Raw genomic sequence first — 17,828 nt, 5'->3', positions numbered from 1 at the left:
ACTGCTCATTCAGTTTTTCTCAGTTCCCTGCTCTGTTGGTTCTGAGTGTCCAGAAATTAAATAAAATGTACATATAAAAAAACCTATTTGAGTAGTGGGGATTGTCTCTTTCAGAACCGTGCTTTTTGTCCGAGACGCATGGTGACCTAAAAAAAATTGTCTTAATTATTACAAGTTCATCAGTTATTTTATTTTAGTTCCAAGAAGTCCTCCAAATGGAGGCACAAGCCAAAGAAAGGAAGTCACGGAAGAGGTTCAGACAATTTATTTTAATGTGTGTTCCTGGTATCTTTCTCATACCTTCCCTGATTTACCCTCTTATAAGTAACTCTGCAGCATTAGGCTACACTTACAGTGCCGGCGACGTCAGGCTACGGTCGCTGGAAAAATCAAATGGAGATGACTTACAGCGATCGCGACCAAGGCGGCGCGCCGCGCTTACTGTAAGTGCCCGCGATGGCGGCAATGCATTTGTTTTGACACAACGTCGCTGTCGCCGGCACTATAAGCGCAGCCTTAATCTCCACTTTCCCAGGGTTCTCAGGTTTTATGGAACCTCGTGATCATATGTCTTAAGAATGACTTAAGTTGTTCCATAACCTGGACCTCATTTATTCTCTGGTAAACCTTTCTTCTTGATGGGGGCAAACTTTCTTCCAGGCCGCTGAATTATGTGATGTTAATCTATGTGTTTGGGGACTTAGTTCCGCAATAGGTTTACCTAAGATCATAACTGTGGGGTCCATAGGGATCTACTGTATCCTCAATTAACCGTTGAACCATAGTCCAATATTTCTGAATGGCTGGACAGAACCATATCCCCAACTTGGCTGCACCCTCTCCAGCACTGGTCCATGGTCCGGGTATTTCTTTTTCAGCCTTTTGGGTGTGAGATAGCACCTATACAAGATTGTTTTTCTACGTTTTCTATTCTTGTATTGCAGATAGATGTTTTAGCTGCATTTTCCCAGATGTCCTCACAATTCTTGTGTGATATTTCCACCTGCAAGTCCCCAGCCCAGTTCCATGTATTTATGTATGTACGTCTCTGTATCAGGGATCAGTTCGCGGTATAGGGTGATTATCAGTTTTTTATTATATTTCCTGTTATTGCATAAACTCTCGAATGTTGTGGTTTCTGGGAACACTCCCTTAGGAGAGATGTGTTTTATAAAATAGCTAACCTGTATATACTTGAATAAGTCTGTTTTGTTTTTTTGTTTTTTAAAGTTTATATTTCAGGCATAGATTCTCAAATTTTAGTATCTTCCCCTTTGCCATCATGTCCCCCACTATTAGGATTCCTTAATTCTTCCACTCCAAGAATGATCGTGGACCAAATTTCTGGGTTATCAAATATTGGTATTAATTGTTACAGGGTTGAGGCCAGCTGGAATTTCATATTGTTGCGTTGCCAGAGATTGTGTGAATTTAATGGTTGCTGCTTCAAATTGTGGTTTCTGAGAGGGCACTTTGTCACATCAAAGTTGGACTGGTAAGCTTTATTGGGTTGCTGAATATATTTTCTAACCCATCCATATCTTTTATTTTCAGAGTACCAACATGTAATTTGTCTTAGTTGGCCTGTTAAATAGTATCTTTTAACATCTGCTTGGCCTCCTTTATCTCTGGAAGCAAAAAGGATGGATCTTTGCTTCCTGTTTTGCCCCATGAAGTTCATCATTCTATTTAGAATATCTTTTATTTGGCTAGCTAGGATCGGGAGGGTCTGGAAATAATATAGCATTCTCTGTAGAATATTCCTTTCTACAGAGATTATGCGTCCAAACCATGAGATACAGTAATTAGTCCAGGTTTGGAGGTCCTTCCTAATTTGTGTTAACAGTGCTGGGTAGTTGTTTTTATATAGGGATTGGTAGTTATTTGTGAGAAATATTTCTAGGTATTTCAAATTAGTTTCTCTCCATCTATAGCTAGATGTTACCTTAGGTAGCTTTACCTCGTTATCTGGGAGTGTTAGGTTTAGTATTTCTGATTTTCTGCATTACATTATAGCCTGAGAGAGCGCTACATTCTGAGTGTGTTTGCTGTAAATCAGGGAGGGATGTAAGGGGATTAGCTATGGTAAATTAGTATTACATCGTCTGTAAATAGTGATATTGCGTATGTGTCCTCTCTAATAGTAATCAGTACACCCTGTTTATTTGGAATTCTCCTGACCAGGGAGGCTGCCAGGCGGTTCCCCTTTCCCCCCGCCCTGTACCCACATGTTACGTACGAATAAAGACGAAGAGGTCGCGCTACCCGCCAGCCAGGCCTTACATAGGCCCCCTGGAAACTCCTCCCCTGGGTGGGGGAGGGAGATACAGGGGCGGGCCAGCGAGGGGAATGCCAGCCCCCCCGGTCACGAGACCCCTCCGACCTATGGCTAGGGGGCCTCTGTATTGTTGCTGCAAATGGTTCAATTGTGAGGGCGAATAGTAACGACGATAAGGGACAGCCTTGTCTGTTCCCGTTTTTAATTGGGCTTATATCATTACCTGGCAGATTTAGTGTTGCTGAGGGAGATTTGTATAAAACTTGGACTCCATTTAGGTATAGGCCTGCAAACCCAAACACCTCTAGCATCTTGTTTTAAAAATTCCAACTTATTCTGTTGAATGCCTTTTTGGCATCTAGGCTCAACAGAATAGCTTATGGATCTATATGGTTGATATAGTATATTATGTTTATCATTTTCAGCATGTTAACTGACACCTGTCGCTCACTAGTAAAGCATACCTGATAGTTATGGATCAAGCGAGAAAGAATTGAGCTTACCTTGTTAGCCAATATATCTATATCTTTGCCACTATATATCTTTGTCTGTGTTCAACAGAGATATAGGCCTGTAGCTACTACAAGACGTTGGGTTTTTACCCTCTTTATGGATAACAACAATATTGGCCGTAGCCATTTGTTCTATGATTTGCTCCCCTTCAGGAAGCTGTTAAAAAGATATACTAGGAACAGATAGTTTTTTGAAATATTTTTCGTAATATAAATTTGAGAGGCAATCAGGACCTGGGGCCTTCAAAGGCTTTACCTGTTGAATCAATCCAAATTCTGTTCTTTTAGCATTTAGAGCCCTAAGGTCTTCCATTGTTAGCCTAGGGAGATATAATTCCTCTAGGTATTCTTTCATATGGGCAATTTTTGAAGTTTACGTTTTTTATTGGGAAAGTTTAGTTACATACATAATATTACCGAATTTTGAGAATGTCTATAATAACATAATGATTCTAAAGCTATACATACAGTATGATAATTCTGCTCGTTTAGCGCTAACAATCACAACCCAAAACCCTTTGTCTATATTTAACAAGTATTTCCCCCCATATTTTACCCACTTCTTTTATGTTCTGTGCTTCTATTTGAAAGAGGTTTTATAAAACATAAAAAATAAAACTACACATATAAGAGACCTTCTAGATATAAAAGACCTTCTACATATTTCATCCACACTATTCTGTAGATTCTTAGCTTGTATTTGATAACATTTGAACCTTAACACTTACTTTCATGATTGTCTGTAATTGTGTATTCATCTCATCCATAAAAACGAACACTTGTCGCCATTCTTCCATTTGCAGTATATGTGCATTTACTTAAGTGTAAGGTTGTATTTGATTGTGTCTTGCTCTCTTACTATTGCTGATTTAAACCCTTTCTTTCTTGTTCTGTTATTTGATGTTCCTGGCTAATCATGTAGATTTATTGGTGTGTTTCGACAAATAGTTCTTGAGGCAAAATCGGAGGTGTATTGGAATATGGATAAAGGCAAAGTGTTATTGAAATGATTACCATTTTTTTTTTTAAACGTTCGACAACTTGTTTTTCTTGATCTATACTGGACTCAAACCATTCTAACCTAAATAAATGAAGGGGGGATATTTTTAATTTTTTATTTCCACATATCAACCGTTGGTGGTTTGTGGTATATCCATTGTTGGAGAATCACTTTCCTTGCTACCACAGCTAGGATTTTAATGAACTTTGCGTTTTCAGAATGTGTATCACTATCCTTTTCAACTATGCCAAGGATTGCAAATTCTGGTCATAATGGAATTTCTATAATTAGTTTGTTTTTGCAAAACTTCCGTAAACATTTCCAAAAATCACTTCTTTTGACACAATCCCATGATCGAGCCCTGCTTCAGGGGTTGCACATTTTAAACAGTTTCTATCCGATGTTACTTTTGCTCCATCTGGATGTAAACCCTATGGACAATCTTGTAATGCATTTCTTGTTGATAGAATCCTGCTGAGGAAATCATAAAAATAGTTTAGTATTTCTTCCAAGGTAATCTCTAGACCAGGGGTGTGCAAACTGGGATTTTTCTGGGGGGACGCGGCGGTTGCAAAGGCCCCGCGCTCTTCCCCAAGGCATTTAAATTAAATGCCGGGGGATCGCGTTAGGCCACTGCAATTTCGCTTACCTTGATACAGACAGCTCGTGTGATGCGTCGCCATGACAACATGGCGTCAAATTATGCTGAGGGGTCACGTGACATCACATGACCCACAGCATCAAGTGCCATTGTGGGGGTCACATGACCCTGCAGCATTATTTGATGCTGAATCCAAGCATATGAAATAGTGTTGTGTGTGGTGCACAGTTTCAAGAACAGGTCATGTGGCAATAAAAAATGATGATGTTTATTCAAGCTGCATTAAAAAATGTGGAAGAGTACAACCCTCCTACGCATTTCGTGCTGTTAGCACTTTATCAAGGCGTTACCTGATATAGAAACAACAAACAATTTATACACAACCTAATGACAGAGAGATTCGCGCCAAAAATCGAAATCTTACCCATGATGCAACCATGTTACTGGCTACACCAATCCCGTGAGTCCATCTGTCCGTAGGGGGCAGAGCGCTGTCTGCGTAACCAGGACGCTTGGCGGCCACCCTCCGCTTGGCAACGGAAGCCGCCGTCATGTGCGTTCTGTCCCACAAGCACGGCCCACCCCAGACCGACTAGATGCGCATGCGCGGGTCTCTGGGATATGCCTGAAAACACAGCGTAGGATCTGGCATAAAGGGGAAGGAATGGAGGCATCAGTACACACCGCCCCCTGTGCAGTACATGTGCCGTCAACCAATGAATGGTGAATACACTAGCTGTGTCACGGGTATCGGGTGCACTCTGCTCCCATCTCTCCCCAGAGACCCGCGCATGCGCATCTAGTCGGTCTGGGGTGAATGGATGAGATCCTCACCTACATCTTCAGGGATTAATTTGTCTATTTATGTGACATTGAAACTTAAGAACTGTATCCTTAATCATTACATTTCCCCTGTATGGTTACCTCTGCATATATGAATGGATACGAAGGGACATAGCATTTGAGCTCCTACAAAACCCTATACATGATGCTGAATACAACGTAAGGGGGGGAGGGGGGCGTGAGCAGTGGGGGAGAGCAGACAGGGGCTCAGAACAAAAAGTTTACGCACCCCTGCTCTAGATAGTCATTTGCCCAATTGTACAACCCCCTATGAGCCTTGATGGTGTTGATACGGTTTCCTAATACAATTTGTAAAAGGAAAATGTGGATATTGTATAAACTAGGCCTAGATAGACGTGCACCTAAGGGGGTTTGTCTCCCCTTGTGGAAGCGCCCCAAGTATTTAATGTGCATAATATCTGTAGGTCTGTAAGCTCTTGGAATGTATAAATAGATTTGTATAACTTGTGTATAATGTCTTTGATACCCCAATATGTGAATGGTTAGTCTGCTTTGCCTCCCTGAAACTGCTGGTTATCCACGAAAGGTAGATATAGAGAAAGATCCCTTTCGCACTTTGATCGCTTTTGCAATCTAAAGCAAAGTTTTATTCTTAGTGGCCATGTTTAAAATGTGCCATGTATTACTAAAGCTGTCCAGTAATACGAAATACGGAAGCACCAGTGTCGCGAAAATGACCTACTAATGTAGCAAATTTGTGCTTTTTGTGTCTAACCAACTAAAAATTGCCACATTTTCCAAGAGATAATTATATAGGCACAGAGCTATAACCAAGGCCGCGCTTATAGTGCTGGGGACGTCGCCAGAAAACAAATGCATTGTCGCCGCTGCGTGCGCTTATAGTAAGCTCGACGGGGCAACGCGATTTTTTGCAGCCGGGAATATTTGATTTTTCAGGGGCTGTCGCCTCGTGACAGCCCCTGAATCAATCAATGGCCTGGTTGCCCGCAACGCCGCCGCAAAGCGAAATACAACTTTCGCTAGTGGCGACAAGTGGCGTCACGCGTCGCATCTCCGTCGCGGGCACTGTACGCGCGGCATTATAAGTAGTACAGACACAATGATGCATTAAAATCAAATAACGTTTAAATTACATTATACGTGAGGGAAGGGAACACAGAGCAGAGTTAAGCGAGTAGTTCCTGCTGTACAGAGACAATGACCATTAGTTCACCCCTGCATCTGCTAGCATCTTTCTAAAGGCTAAACATTGCTACTAATTGCATGCAACAAATGACTGACTCTTGTAATGCTGATCTTCATGCCCTGTCCGTTAAGGAAGGGAAAGTAAAGATGACTAGTCACTTAATGCGTAATTATAATGAAATCATATTCCACCCACTTATCTGTGTTTTTGTAATGATAACGAGCTCCGGAAACAGGAAACGCTACGGTGCACAGTGTGTAAAACTAGGTATCTGCTGTAATTGCTTTGGTTATTTTACAATGAAATAACTGAACATGAGAATACAGTGGTTATAATTATTATGAAATGAGTTTTAGTTCATTTTTCCTGCACTACAAAAGTTATTCCTGTGAATAATTATTTATAAATATTGTATTTTTAGTCCACAGCTGCACTATTGCGGTTTCAAATTAGCTTTTTTTTTTAACATTTAAGTTAGAGGCATTGACCCTGAGGAATTGCATTCTGAGCATTGCCTGCTTTTCCACTTTAAGTTAAGCTTATTCAACAATATTTGGAATGCTGTGAGCTGAGGAAAGGTCCTGAGCCTACTATTGTTCCAAACAAAGAATCATATATGTTCTATGCAATGACTGGTACAACTCTGCTCTTGTCTGACATTATTTGCATAGTGTCTGCAATGTTACTCCATAGTCTACTTAAAACAATTTAGAAGATTATCATAAAAAAAGGTTTAGTGTTTTTAAATGTTAAAACCATTTGGTTATTTGTAAGAAAAAACATTTGTGGAAAAATATATATATATTTTTTTAGGTAGCAATCATGTTTGAGCTACTGTAATAGTGGTGCCGCTGAAGCATTAAGGATAATGAAACTGCTTCTGCAATTATTTCCAGATAAAAACTTGCATCATACACAGAATGGATTTGACAAGCTAATGTGTCTGTAATGTGGTCATGTGAATGCATACACTGTAGCACAAACAGATGCCTTCCTTGCTGGAAAGGCAAAACTAATTTCCCTTGCTTACCTTTATTTTGTCTCATTGTTGGTTTTAGGTGATATCACCCAGAAGGGTTATGAAAAGAAACGGGCGAAGCTTCTGACTCCCTACATTCCCCAGACTCAAGGTAAGATCTCATTCTGTTTATTATTCAGCAGTGATGTGTTTTCTGGGTAACAGAGCAGCATTCACAGCAGGATGTCCTGTATTGTTATTGAAACATTATAACAGACTGGCAAAAATAGGTGCTCGGGGCATCTACATTTATTTTACTGGGAGACGGGAACTTGTGCACATTGTAATTAACCCTTGAGATGGAGCGGCTCAGTGAGTAAAGACACTGACCTTGGGCAAGTCACTTTATCTCCCTGTGCCTCGGGCACCAAAACCATAGATTGTAAGCTCCACGGGGCAGGGACCTGTGCCTGCAAAATGTCTCTGTAAAGCGCTACGTAAAACAAGCAGCGCTATACAAGAAGAAACAATAATAATAATTGAGAATGTAGGTGTGAGACATTGGTTTTTCTGTTCCCCTTTGGGAAATCGATATGGCTGCCATCCAATCTTCACCTCCACGGGGCAATGTGATCAGAGCATGACACGGCAGCTGCTTATTGGATGATCCGGCAGCCATCTTTGATGTAGCTTTCTTTGTAACTGCAGATAGAAAGGTAAATGTCAGGAAGGGGGAGTGGGGGTAAGGAATTGTGCAGATCAGCTATGGGGAGTTACGAGGCAGCGGGGCCTTAGCCTAAGAGAGACATCCACAAAAATAGGACAGACCAAGTAACTCTGACGTGTTTCGGGCAAAGCCCTTTGTCAATGGGGCAGCCTAATATGAATTTGGTGGTAAAAATTAAACAAAACTCTTAACAGTTCAAAGAACATTAAAGACAATTTGTCTTATGGTTCCTTCAGCCTGTTATCCAGTACAGGGGTGGACAAACTGGGGGGCAGATCATTTGTCTGGGGGGACGTGGGCGGTTTCAGAGTTCCCGCGCTCTTCCCCCAGGCATTTAAATTAAATGCTATGGGATCGCGTGAGGCCTCTGCAACAATAAAACTTACTGGGATTCAGACGCTGTGACGTGTCTCCATGGCAACGCGGCGTCAAATGACATGACGTCACAGGTGTCAAATGATGCCGCGGATCACATGACCTGCGGCATTTGACGCAGCTGCCAGATAGGAGGGGGGCGTGAGCTCCGGAGCAGGCAGACAGGGGGGCGCAGCAGGAAAAGTTTGCGCTCCCCTGTTCTAGTACATAAGCATACTTGGATTCCTTCTCTTCGGTGATTTCCTAAAGGTCTTCTTATCTATTTGACTACCAGTATGTAGCTCTGTTAACCTCTTCATTTCTTGTAGGTCTTGCAATACTGTCTCCTTTAGCATTGGCTGGGTTAAAACCACTATTTTCCACTTTGCACAGCACTTTGGATCTTTGCTGCTTACCAATCACTTACATTTTCATGCTGGGAATGCACTCCACTTGTATTGCACCTCCTCAATTGGACCTAGCACTCCAGAACCTGACTGACAGTGATTGGACTGGTGTAGACTGTCATAACATTGGGTGATCTCCATAACTGAAGGAAGCCATGAGGTCATACTCCTCTTTTACCACATGGTATATTGTTCCCATAGAACAGGAGTGGTCAACTCCAGTCCTCAAGGGTCCCCAACAGGTCAGATTTTTTTTAGAATATCCCTGCTTCAGCACAGGAGGCTCAATCAATGACTGAACCACATGCTCTAAAGCAGGGATATCCTTAAAACCGCACCTGTTGGTGGATTGGAGTTGCCCACCCCTGCGAAAAAATCACAGAAATGAAGCAAAAAGCGTGCCACTCAAATAGTGGTCAAGTGGTGAACATTTATTCATCCAACCTTACTTAAGGTCAGCTTTGTTGGACCGAAACGTTGGATGAATAAACATTAACAACTATTTTGGAGTGCTACTCTTTCCCCTTCATTTCAGTGGGATGTCCCCATTGAGTTTCAGCACTTGCAAGTATATTTAATAGCTGAGTGCATGTAGACGTCTCTGTATTGTGGATTCCAATATAATCGTGTCCTGGCTGTTTTTGTTTTGATTTTTTTTTATGGTGATAGATGAAATGTTCAGAGCGTATCTCAGAAAACGTGTTGCACTGGCCTGCGACGGGCTGGCCGGACGCCAGATGCAAGTGTGTCAGTTGGGCTTTCCATTGATTACTTATGTCATGAATGACTTTCATGCTGTAGCGCCTCATATGTGAGGGTAGTAGCAGGGCACGAGCAGTATGTGAGAAGTCACGGAATGAAGGCTTTAAACGTCCCTGTATTGTCAGTGTGCAGTCAGCCCTTATATGTCCAACAGTCACTACTGTGTTTCAGTTTTAAGTCCTCCGTTATGTATGAATTCCGAATGGGGTAGGTCTTTTTAGAGTTTGGTTTTCAGGTGTGAAAATCTGTTAAATAATATAATACATATATGTAACATTATCACACAAATGTTAAAAATGGTACCATGCATTAAGTGGTCAAGTGTGTTATTTTTTTGGCTGTGAATTCAGTATGTTTTTCTTATTTTTAAACTTTTTTGTATTTTTATTATTATTTTCACAAACCTTTTCAGGAGGGAGACAGAAAGGGAAACAGCAATAATAAAAACATTTACAATTAACCATGCCTATGATGTTGATCAACATTAATTGTTATATGACTACAAACCTTTAATACAACTGTGCAAATCTTATATTATGTCCACACCTGGGGGAGGAGGGGCGTAAAGGGAGGTGTGGTAGGGTTCCCGGGTGATCCCCTTACCATGGGTGTAACCTGAGATTGAAAATATGTATGGTGTTTTATGGAGCCCGGTTCAGTATATGGTTTTTTTTTGTTTTTTTTTAATGGGACTGCGGCTTTATGTATGTAAATATTAATTTTCAAGCTGCATAACCACTTATTGTGCAGCTTTAAATCAAGAAGCAGCCCACGACAGACCTGGTGTTATAGCTACTTTTTCTTAAAGAGGCAATCCTAGCGGCCCTAAAAATATATATTTATATATAGATATATATATTGGTTTTAACATATGCAGCCTTTGATTACCTTTATTGAAAACGAATTGCCTAGCCTGCAGATCGATTTGTTCTCCCGTGATCGATCAGCAACGATCCTGCGTCTAGGGCTCACTAAATGGCCGCCTTTGAGTTTCAATCAATCCTTTAGTTAGTGCACTGTAACTCAGCAGCTACCATGTATTCTTTAATTACTGAGGTAACATTAGCTATTGTTACAGTGCGCAGCTCAAACTGCTGTGAATATTGTCAACAAATGATCACAGCAACAAATGAACACAGGAAAGTGTTGGAAATATTTTGCATTGCTGGGGAGGTGGGCTAAAGCCTGCTATAGAAATCAAAGGAAGCTTTAAAACTCACTAAAAACTTGCATTAAGAGTTGAATAATAAAAATGCATTAAGTATTATGTACTACTACAGAACTGATACATTAATATATATATATATATATATATATATTTTACAAAAACACATGTAGCATATTGCATAGATTACAATCCCTTGTATCAGACCCAACATTTTTTCTAAAGAATTGAACAATCTAGTTGGTTTGATAAGCTAATATAACCATGCAAACCCCTTTTGTAGGATTCATTGTTAACCATGTCTCCCCTATCCTATTATAACCCTGTTTTCACCCCCAGAAAATCCGTAAAGCCGAAGATAGGGTCAGTCACTCAAATTTAACCCCATAAATATTTAATTGTCATTAATACACTTTGATCATGGGATGGTTTGCTCCTGTAATTGCTGTATTGTGGCAGAGGTTTGTCTTTAGTCCCTACTTTAAATAAATCACGGGGGGTAAAGAAAAGTGAGGAAAAAAAACCTCCATAGTGATACAATGATCACTAATGAGCACATTCACATCTCACAGGTCTGCAACCCTACCTTTCCCCATTATCTATTTGACAAAATTCAACTTGTAACTCCTTGTTAAAACCTACATTTGATTCTTCTGTCTCCTAATCACCCCTTGACGTGTCTTTGACAAAATTCAACTTGTAACTCCTTGAATGCAGTGTGGAGTGGATAAGACCCGAATCCTGTATTTTGAACTACGCTGGAAAGGAGGACATTATCTATCACAGACTGCACATCTCAGCACTAAACTATTGCTGCCATGCCACCACTACTGTTTTTATTTGCTTTGGCCTCACTTTTTTTCAAAATATGCACTTCTTTCTATCAGCCTCATTATGTCTCTAACGCTATTCATATATCTCCATCTCTCCTTCCTTCGCCACTTCTCAGTTCACATGAACTTCTTTCTTTTCTGCGCCTTCTGTCACTACACAGCTATACCCCCGGCACTAAAACACACCCCTACAAATCATCCTCACACATTCTATTTCTATCCATGCATCTCCTTCTTGCTTCTGGGGATATCTCATCCAATCCTGGTTCCTGCTTTATTTCTGTATGCTCTTGTCCTCGCCTGACAAATAAAACTTCTACTCCTTCTGGTGTCAACCCCTACAACCTCTACAACCTCATACCCATATACCATCCTCTCTCCCTATCTCCTGTGCCCTCTGGAATGCACGCTCCCTTTCTAACAAGTTCCTCTCTGTGCATGACTTCTTTTTCTCCCACTCTCTGCTCCTCTTTAGTATAACTGAGACCTGGCTCACTCAGTCTGACTCTGCTCTGGAAGCTGCCCTCTCATAGTGGCCTTTCTTTCTTCCACACTCCGCGCCCTGATGACTGGGGTGCAGGTGTGGGGCTCCTGCTCTCCTCTATCTGCCACTACAGTACCCTTCCTTATTCCCCCCTCTCTTGCTTTTCCCTCCTTTTGAGGTTTACACTGTCCAGATTTTCTCTCCTCTCCCTGTCCACGTGGCTGTCAACTATCGTCCACCTACCTCTACTCATCCCCCTTCTGTCTTTCTCACTTTGAATCCTGGCTCTCTTTCTCACTCTCCTCAGACTCCCCTGTTCTTCTTTTTGGGGACTTAAGCTGCCATATTGATGACCCCTCTCTCCCCTGGGCTTCCCGCTTTCTCTCTCTAACCTCTTCTTTTGGCCTTCAACAGTGGACTGTAGTCAACCACAAGGATGGCCACTACCTAGACCTGGTTTTCACTACAAACTTTTCTCCAATTTCTGCATTTCCCCTTTTCCTCTCTCTGACCATCACCTCATCTCATTTTCTCTCTCTCACTTCTCCCCTTCTCCACCTCCATCTACCCCTCATCTCTGCAGAGACCTGTGCTCTATTAACCTACCAGCTTTTGAGTCCACTTTACGCTTCTCCCACTCCTCTCTCAGCTCTGCTCCAGAGCCTGACAACCTGGTCAGGAACTACAACTCTGCCCTATCCTCCTCTCTTGATCTACATGTCCCGCTTTCTGGCTGCCGTTCTCGTCCTTTGAATCCCAGACCCTGGCTAAATTCCCACACGCGCATGCTGCATTCCAATACTCGTTCCGTTGAACGCCTCTGGAGGAAATCTCACACTCTCGCAGTCTTCCGTCGCTACACATTTATGCTATCCTGTTTCAACTCTGCCCTCTCTCAATCTAAACAAACCTACTTTTCTTCACTAATCAACACGCACAAGTCTAATCCATGCCGACTCTTCTCTGTCTTTGAGTCCCAACTCAAACCACCGCTGCCTGTTCTTCGTCCTCCATCTCACCTCAGGACTTTACCTACTTTTTCAAGGAAAATGTGGAATCCATTCGTCAGGCCATCCCCTCTGTATCCTCATTCTATTCTACACCTCTTCCTAACTCTTTACCTGCATTCCTTTACTCTTTATCCGCTGTCACAGAGGAGGATGTGTCGTTGCTGATCTCCTCTTCTCCCTCTACCACCCAATTCCCTCCCATCTCCTAAAACCTCTTGCTCCTACTATAATCCCTACGCTCACACACATTTTTAACTCCTCCCTCTACACTGGTACCTTTCCATCTTCCTTCAAACATGCAACAGTTATACCATTACTCAAAAACAGCAAGCTTGACCCTACCTGTCTTTCTAACTATCGACCTGTCTCCCTTCTGCTTTTTGCCTCTAACCTCCATGAACATCTTGTATTCTCTCGCTTGCTCAATTTTCTCAATTCCTATTCTCTCCTAGACCGTCTGCAATCTGGCTTCCGCACTGCTCACTCCACTGAAACAGCCCTCACTAAAATAACTTATGTCCTCCATGCTGGCAAAGGTCAATACACTCTGCTCATATTTCTCGACCACTCTGCAGGATTTGATACTGTGGACCACCCTCTTCTCCTTCACATTCTCCATACTTTTGGCATTCATAACAAAGCTCTATCCTGGATCTCCTCTTACCTCTCCCATCGTACTTTCAGTGTCTCTTTTGCGTACACCTCCTCCTCCTCTCGATCTCTCTGTGGGCGTACCCCAGGGCTCTGTCTTTTCTTATCTCTTTACACACTCTCACTAGGTGACCTAATCACATCTTTTGGGTTCAAATATCACCTCTATGCTGATGACACACAAATTTACTTTTCTACCCCAGACCTTACACCTGCTGTACAGACTAAAGTTTCTGAATGTCTCTCGGCTATATCCTCCTGGATGGCCCTCCGCCGACTTAAACTTAACATGGCAAAAACTGAGCTCCTCATATTTCCTCCAAAACCTGACCCTACTACCTCCTTGCTCATTACTGTTGGAAGCTCTATCATTCACCCAGTAGCCCAAACACACTGCCTAGGGGCCACACTCGACTCCTCTCTTCCATTCTTATCTCACATTCAAAAGGTAGCAAAAAAACTGTCGTTTTTTCCTCCGCAATATTATCAAGCCCTTTTCCTCTGTTACTCGACTGCAAAAACTCTGACACAGACCCTCATTCTCTCCCGTCTTGATTACTGTAACCTCCTGCTTTCCGGCCTTCCTGCCTCTCACCTGTCTCCCCTTCAATCTATCCTAAATGCTACTGCCAGAATCACTCTACTATTTCCGAAATCTGTCTCGGCGTCTCCCCTGCTGAAATCCCTCTCCTGGCTTCCTATCAAATCCAGTATCACACACTCAATTCTCCTCCTCACTTTTAAAGCTTTACACTCTTCTGCCCCTCCTTACATCTCAGCCCTAATTTCTCGCTATGCACCATCCCGAATCTGGCATCCTGCTCAAGGATGTCTTCTCTCTTCCCCCTTTGTATCTAAAGCCCTCTCCCATCTTAAACCTTTCTCACTGACTGCCGTGCACCTTTGGCCTTCCCCTCAATACCTGACTAGCACCCTCTCTATCCACATTTAAGACCCACCTCAAAACACACCTGCTTAACAAAGCATATGAGTAGCTCAATGACTGATAATTAACATCTCATACATTAATTTTGGCCCCCTGCAGACACACTTACCAGAACGCCCTCCTTCTGTCTCTGTACGTTCTTCCTACCAACAAATTAGATTGTAAGCTCCTCGGAGCAGGGACGTCTTTTCCTAACTGTTACTTTTATGTCTGAAGCACTTCTCCCCTTTATGTGTTATTTATATCATTTGTTATTTAAGTGATTGTCACGTGTATTACTGCTGTGAAGCGCTATGTACATTAATGGCGCTATATAAATAAAGACATACAATTATCTCTTAGGCTGCGGCTATGCTGGTGCTGACAGCGCTCATGCTTGGAGAGCGGTGACGTCACCAGCTCTTCAAGCATGAGCGCTGTGTGTCCTTGCTATTTCGCAAGTGCGGGCGGGGGAGGGGGCAAGGGAGACTCATGTCCCTAAAACGATTCCCTCTACCACTGAAGGGGTTAATGAGCATCAGTCATGCTGAGTAATGTTACACAAGGGCGGATTCTTTCTTATCAGGCTCGTGGGTAGGGTGCAATGGGATAACTATCTCATACGCCCAGGCCCTTAAGTCATTCCTACCTATCACTATCAGCTCTGCAGAAGCTGTATTAGAGCACATTGCCTTCACTACTCCTGCTAACTCTTAGTTAATGGTTTGTGTTGGATCTCTTCACCGCAGCATATTAGGGTATTATTGATTGTGGCTGATGCCTTTGCCTCATCCATAATGTGAAACAATAAACATGTAATGCTGTTACTTATTTTTCACACGGTGAAAGGTCTTTAGTTGGTAAATAAATGTGTCTGTTTCGTTTTAAAACTGTAGCAGCAGATTCCCATGAGAGTTGTGCATTATTCTACTGTTCTATATTATAATCTTAAAGCAGCAGTCCACCACAACTACTGTATATTGACTTTTGTCTGACATTCGATCAGTAGTAGAGGGAAGCTCAAGTGGATAATGCACTGTTGTCTTACAATAATTTCAAAGATGGCAACAGATTAGAAATAAAGCATACGTGCGTTCAGGTTTTCTAATATACAACATTTTGCTACCTGCCTTGTCATTTCTGTTCCTGGAATCCTACATTGTGAGCTTTCTGCGATTATCAGATTTTGTTTGCATTGCTTCATACTGAAGCAAATGAAAATATCACTTGTGAGCACGTTAACATGACTCATAGGTCTGCAACCCTGCTTTTCACCATTATCTCCTAGCATACAATGCATCCACTGCAGCTAGGGATTCTGGGAAATTACATGCACATTCACGGTGTCACCTTTTGCTTCAAATTCATTTGAACATGGACCCCTATGAGCGTATGCCTGCCGCATTACACAGCTTTTCAGCAGAGCCTGAGTTGTAACTGTAGTAACCCTTCAATCTGCAGCTCTCTAGTTTTGTCAGTGAGAAAAAGAAGAAATGCAAGTTGCTGATGATAGTAATGTATGGGGTTTCCAGATGGCTGATGGGAATTGAGGGCCTTAAGCTCCCTTTCACCATCCTTATGCAATCATTAAAAAAATATCTAGAATCTGCACTAAATACTACCAGTCTCTCCGTCATCTGGACCTGTGAGATCTGCACAGCAGCAAAACTGGCTATTTTCCTACCATCTGATTGAAACTGACCCTTCTAAACTCCGCTACTGCTGTAAAGCAGAGTGCTACAAAGCACAGCAGGGTGGGGACTGTGCATTATTCATTCGGCTGCTTTTAAACATTTGGAATGTTCCAACTAGGCGACGTTTAAAAGAAGGCATCCTTCCTCTAAACTAAAGCACAGCGAGGCGGCAATTGGAGGGCACTCTAGGTTAAGGTTTTCATTTTGAAACTCTGGTAGGATAGGCTGCTTGCTGTTGAGTAATAATATTGTTCTGCCACCTAGTGATCGAATTACAATTGTGTGCTCGTGATATTGGAGTGGCTGTTAAAGTGGAGGAAGGCCTTTGTATAGATTGCAATATTCACCACACCCCATTTATCACGCTTCACTGGCTCCTGTTCTGTTGCAGTATTTACAGTAGCTGTAGTTGAGGTGGGGGGTGGGGAGGGAAGCATTGGCGTCAATGCCAGTAAACTAATTATCTTAGTTACAGTTTAAATGCAAAAATGCTTTGTGAAATATTAACAGACCAGGGAATTGTAGAAGCATTAACATGTGATCCCTCTTCCTGGCTTAAATGCATGTCTCATATGGTATAACGCTACTGTATGTCAAAAAGTGGGTGGCCTTCATGTTAAAACAGTACTTTGTCTCTCTATGGGCAGGAGCACGTTCTGCTCAATGCACAAAGACATCACACACAAGGGAGTAACTAAAAGAAAATCAATCGCATTCAAAGCTTCATCTGATTAAAAACAAAAAAAATCTACAGTCACTAGGGATTTAATTTTTTTAAGTCATCACAACTATTGCTTTGGTGTGGGAAGCACAAATTAAATTAAAATATAATTGCAGTCACATACATTTTTTGTTTGCTGAATTCCGTTGTCACAGTTATCCTCCCTCTGTGGTCCTTTTTTACTAATAAAAATAGTAAATGTATATAATCACACTATTGTAACTATTGTCCTCAACATTTTGTGTTACTGCTGGACAGAACAGACCAGTTTGAACATACATTCCAACATTTGTCACAAATACTCTCTGAAGAGGAGCCAACAAGTGTCTCATTTTCAACTGGCTTCTGCCAAGTCTTCTCACCACAAGCAGTGGTAATACCATAATAGATTTGTGTCTGCAATCTCTAGATGAGCTTCATACATTGTGTGTTAGTAGAGTATATGCACAAATGCTTTTCCTGTGCATGTGTGCATCGCTCTGTAAAAAGTACTCCATATGGTAGTAATTGAATAACTATTTATTTATTTTACATGACGGGAACCTGGGGGTAAACAGCTCAGGGATCCCCTAGTTCTGAGATACTTGCAGGTAAAGGTTCTAGCATTTCAGTCCCCAGCCCGGGGAAACAAAATGGCAGCTTAAATCTCCTGTGTCATCTGTTGCAACTTCCTATTGGCACGCGTGGTACGGGAGATGGAAAACTCGGTAAGGAACGCCGGCACCTTTACTGGTG

At 42.0% G+C, this 17,828-nt stretch overlaps 1 protein-coding gene across 2 annotated transcripts in view; it reads left to right on the top strand.

Annotated features, from left to right (window-relative positions):
* Positions 1–17,828, top strand: part of DIP2B (disco interacting protein 2 homolog B) — a 242,390-nt gene that overhangs the window by 93,427 nt on the left and 131,135 nt on the right. For both annotated transcript variants that reach the window (XM_075591661.1, XM_075591659.1), the window contains exon 2: positions 7,461–7,532. In XM_075591661.1, the coding sequence (XP_075447776.1) occupies positions 7,461–7,532 (72 nt within the window). The remainder of the gene's footprint in view (positions 1–7,460; positions 7,533–17,828) is intronic.

This window comes from Ascaphus truei, chromosome 3 (genome assembly GCF_040206685.1).
Source record: "Ascaphus truei isolate aAscTru1 chromosome 3, aAscTru1.hap1, whole genome shotgun sequence".
Lineage (NCBI taxonomy): Eukaryota > Metazoa > Chordata > Amphibia > Anura > Ascaphidae > Ascaphus > Ascaphus truei.
This window is presented reverse-complemented; position numbering and strand designations above follow the sequence as displayed.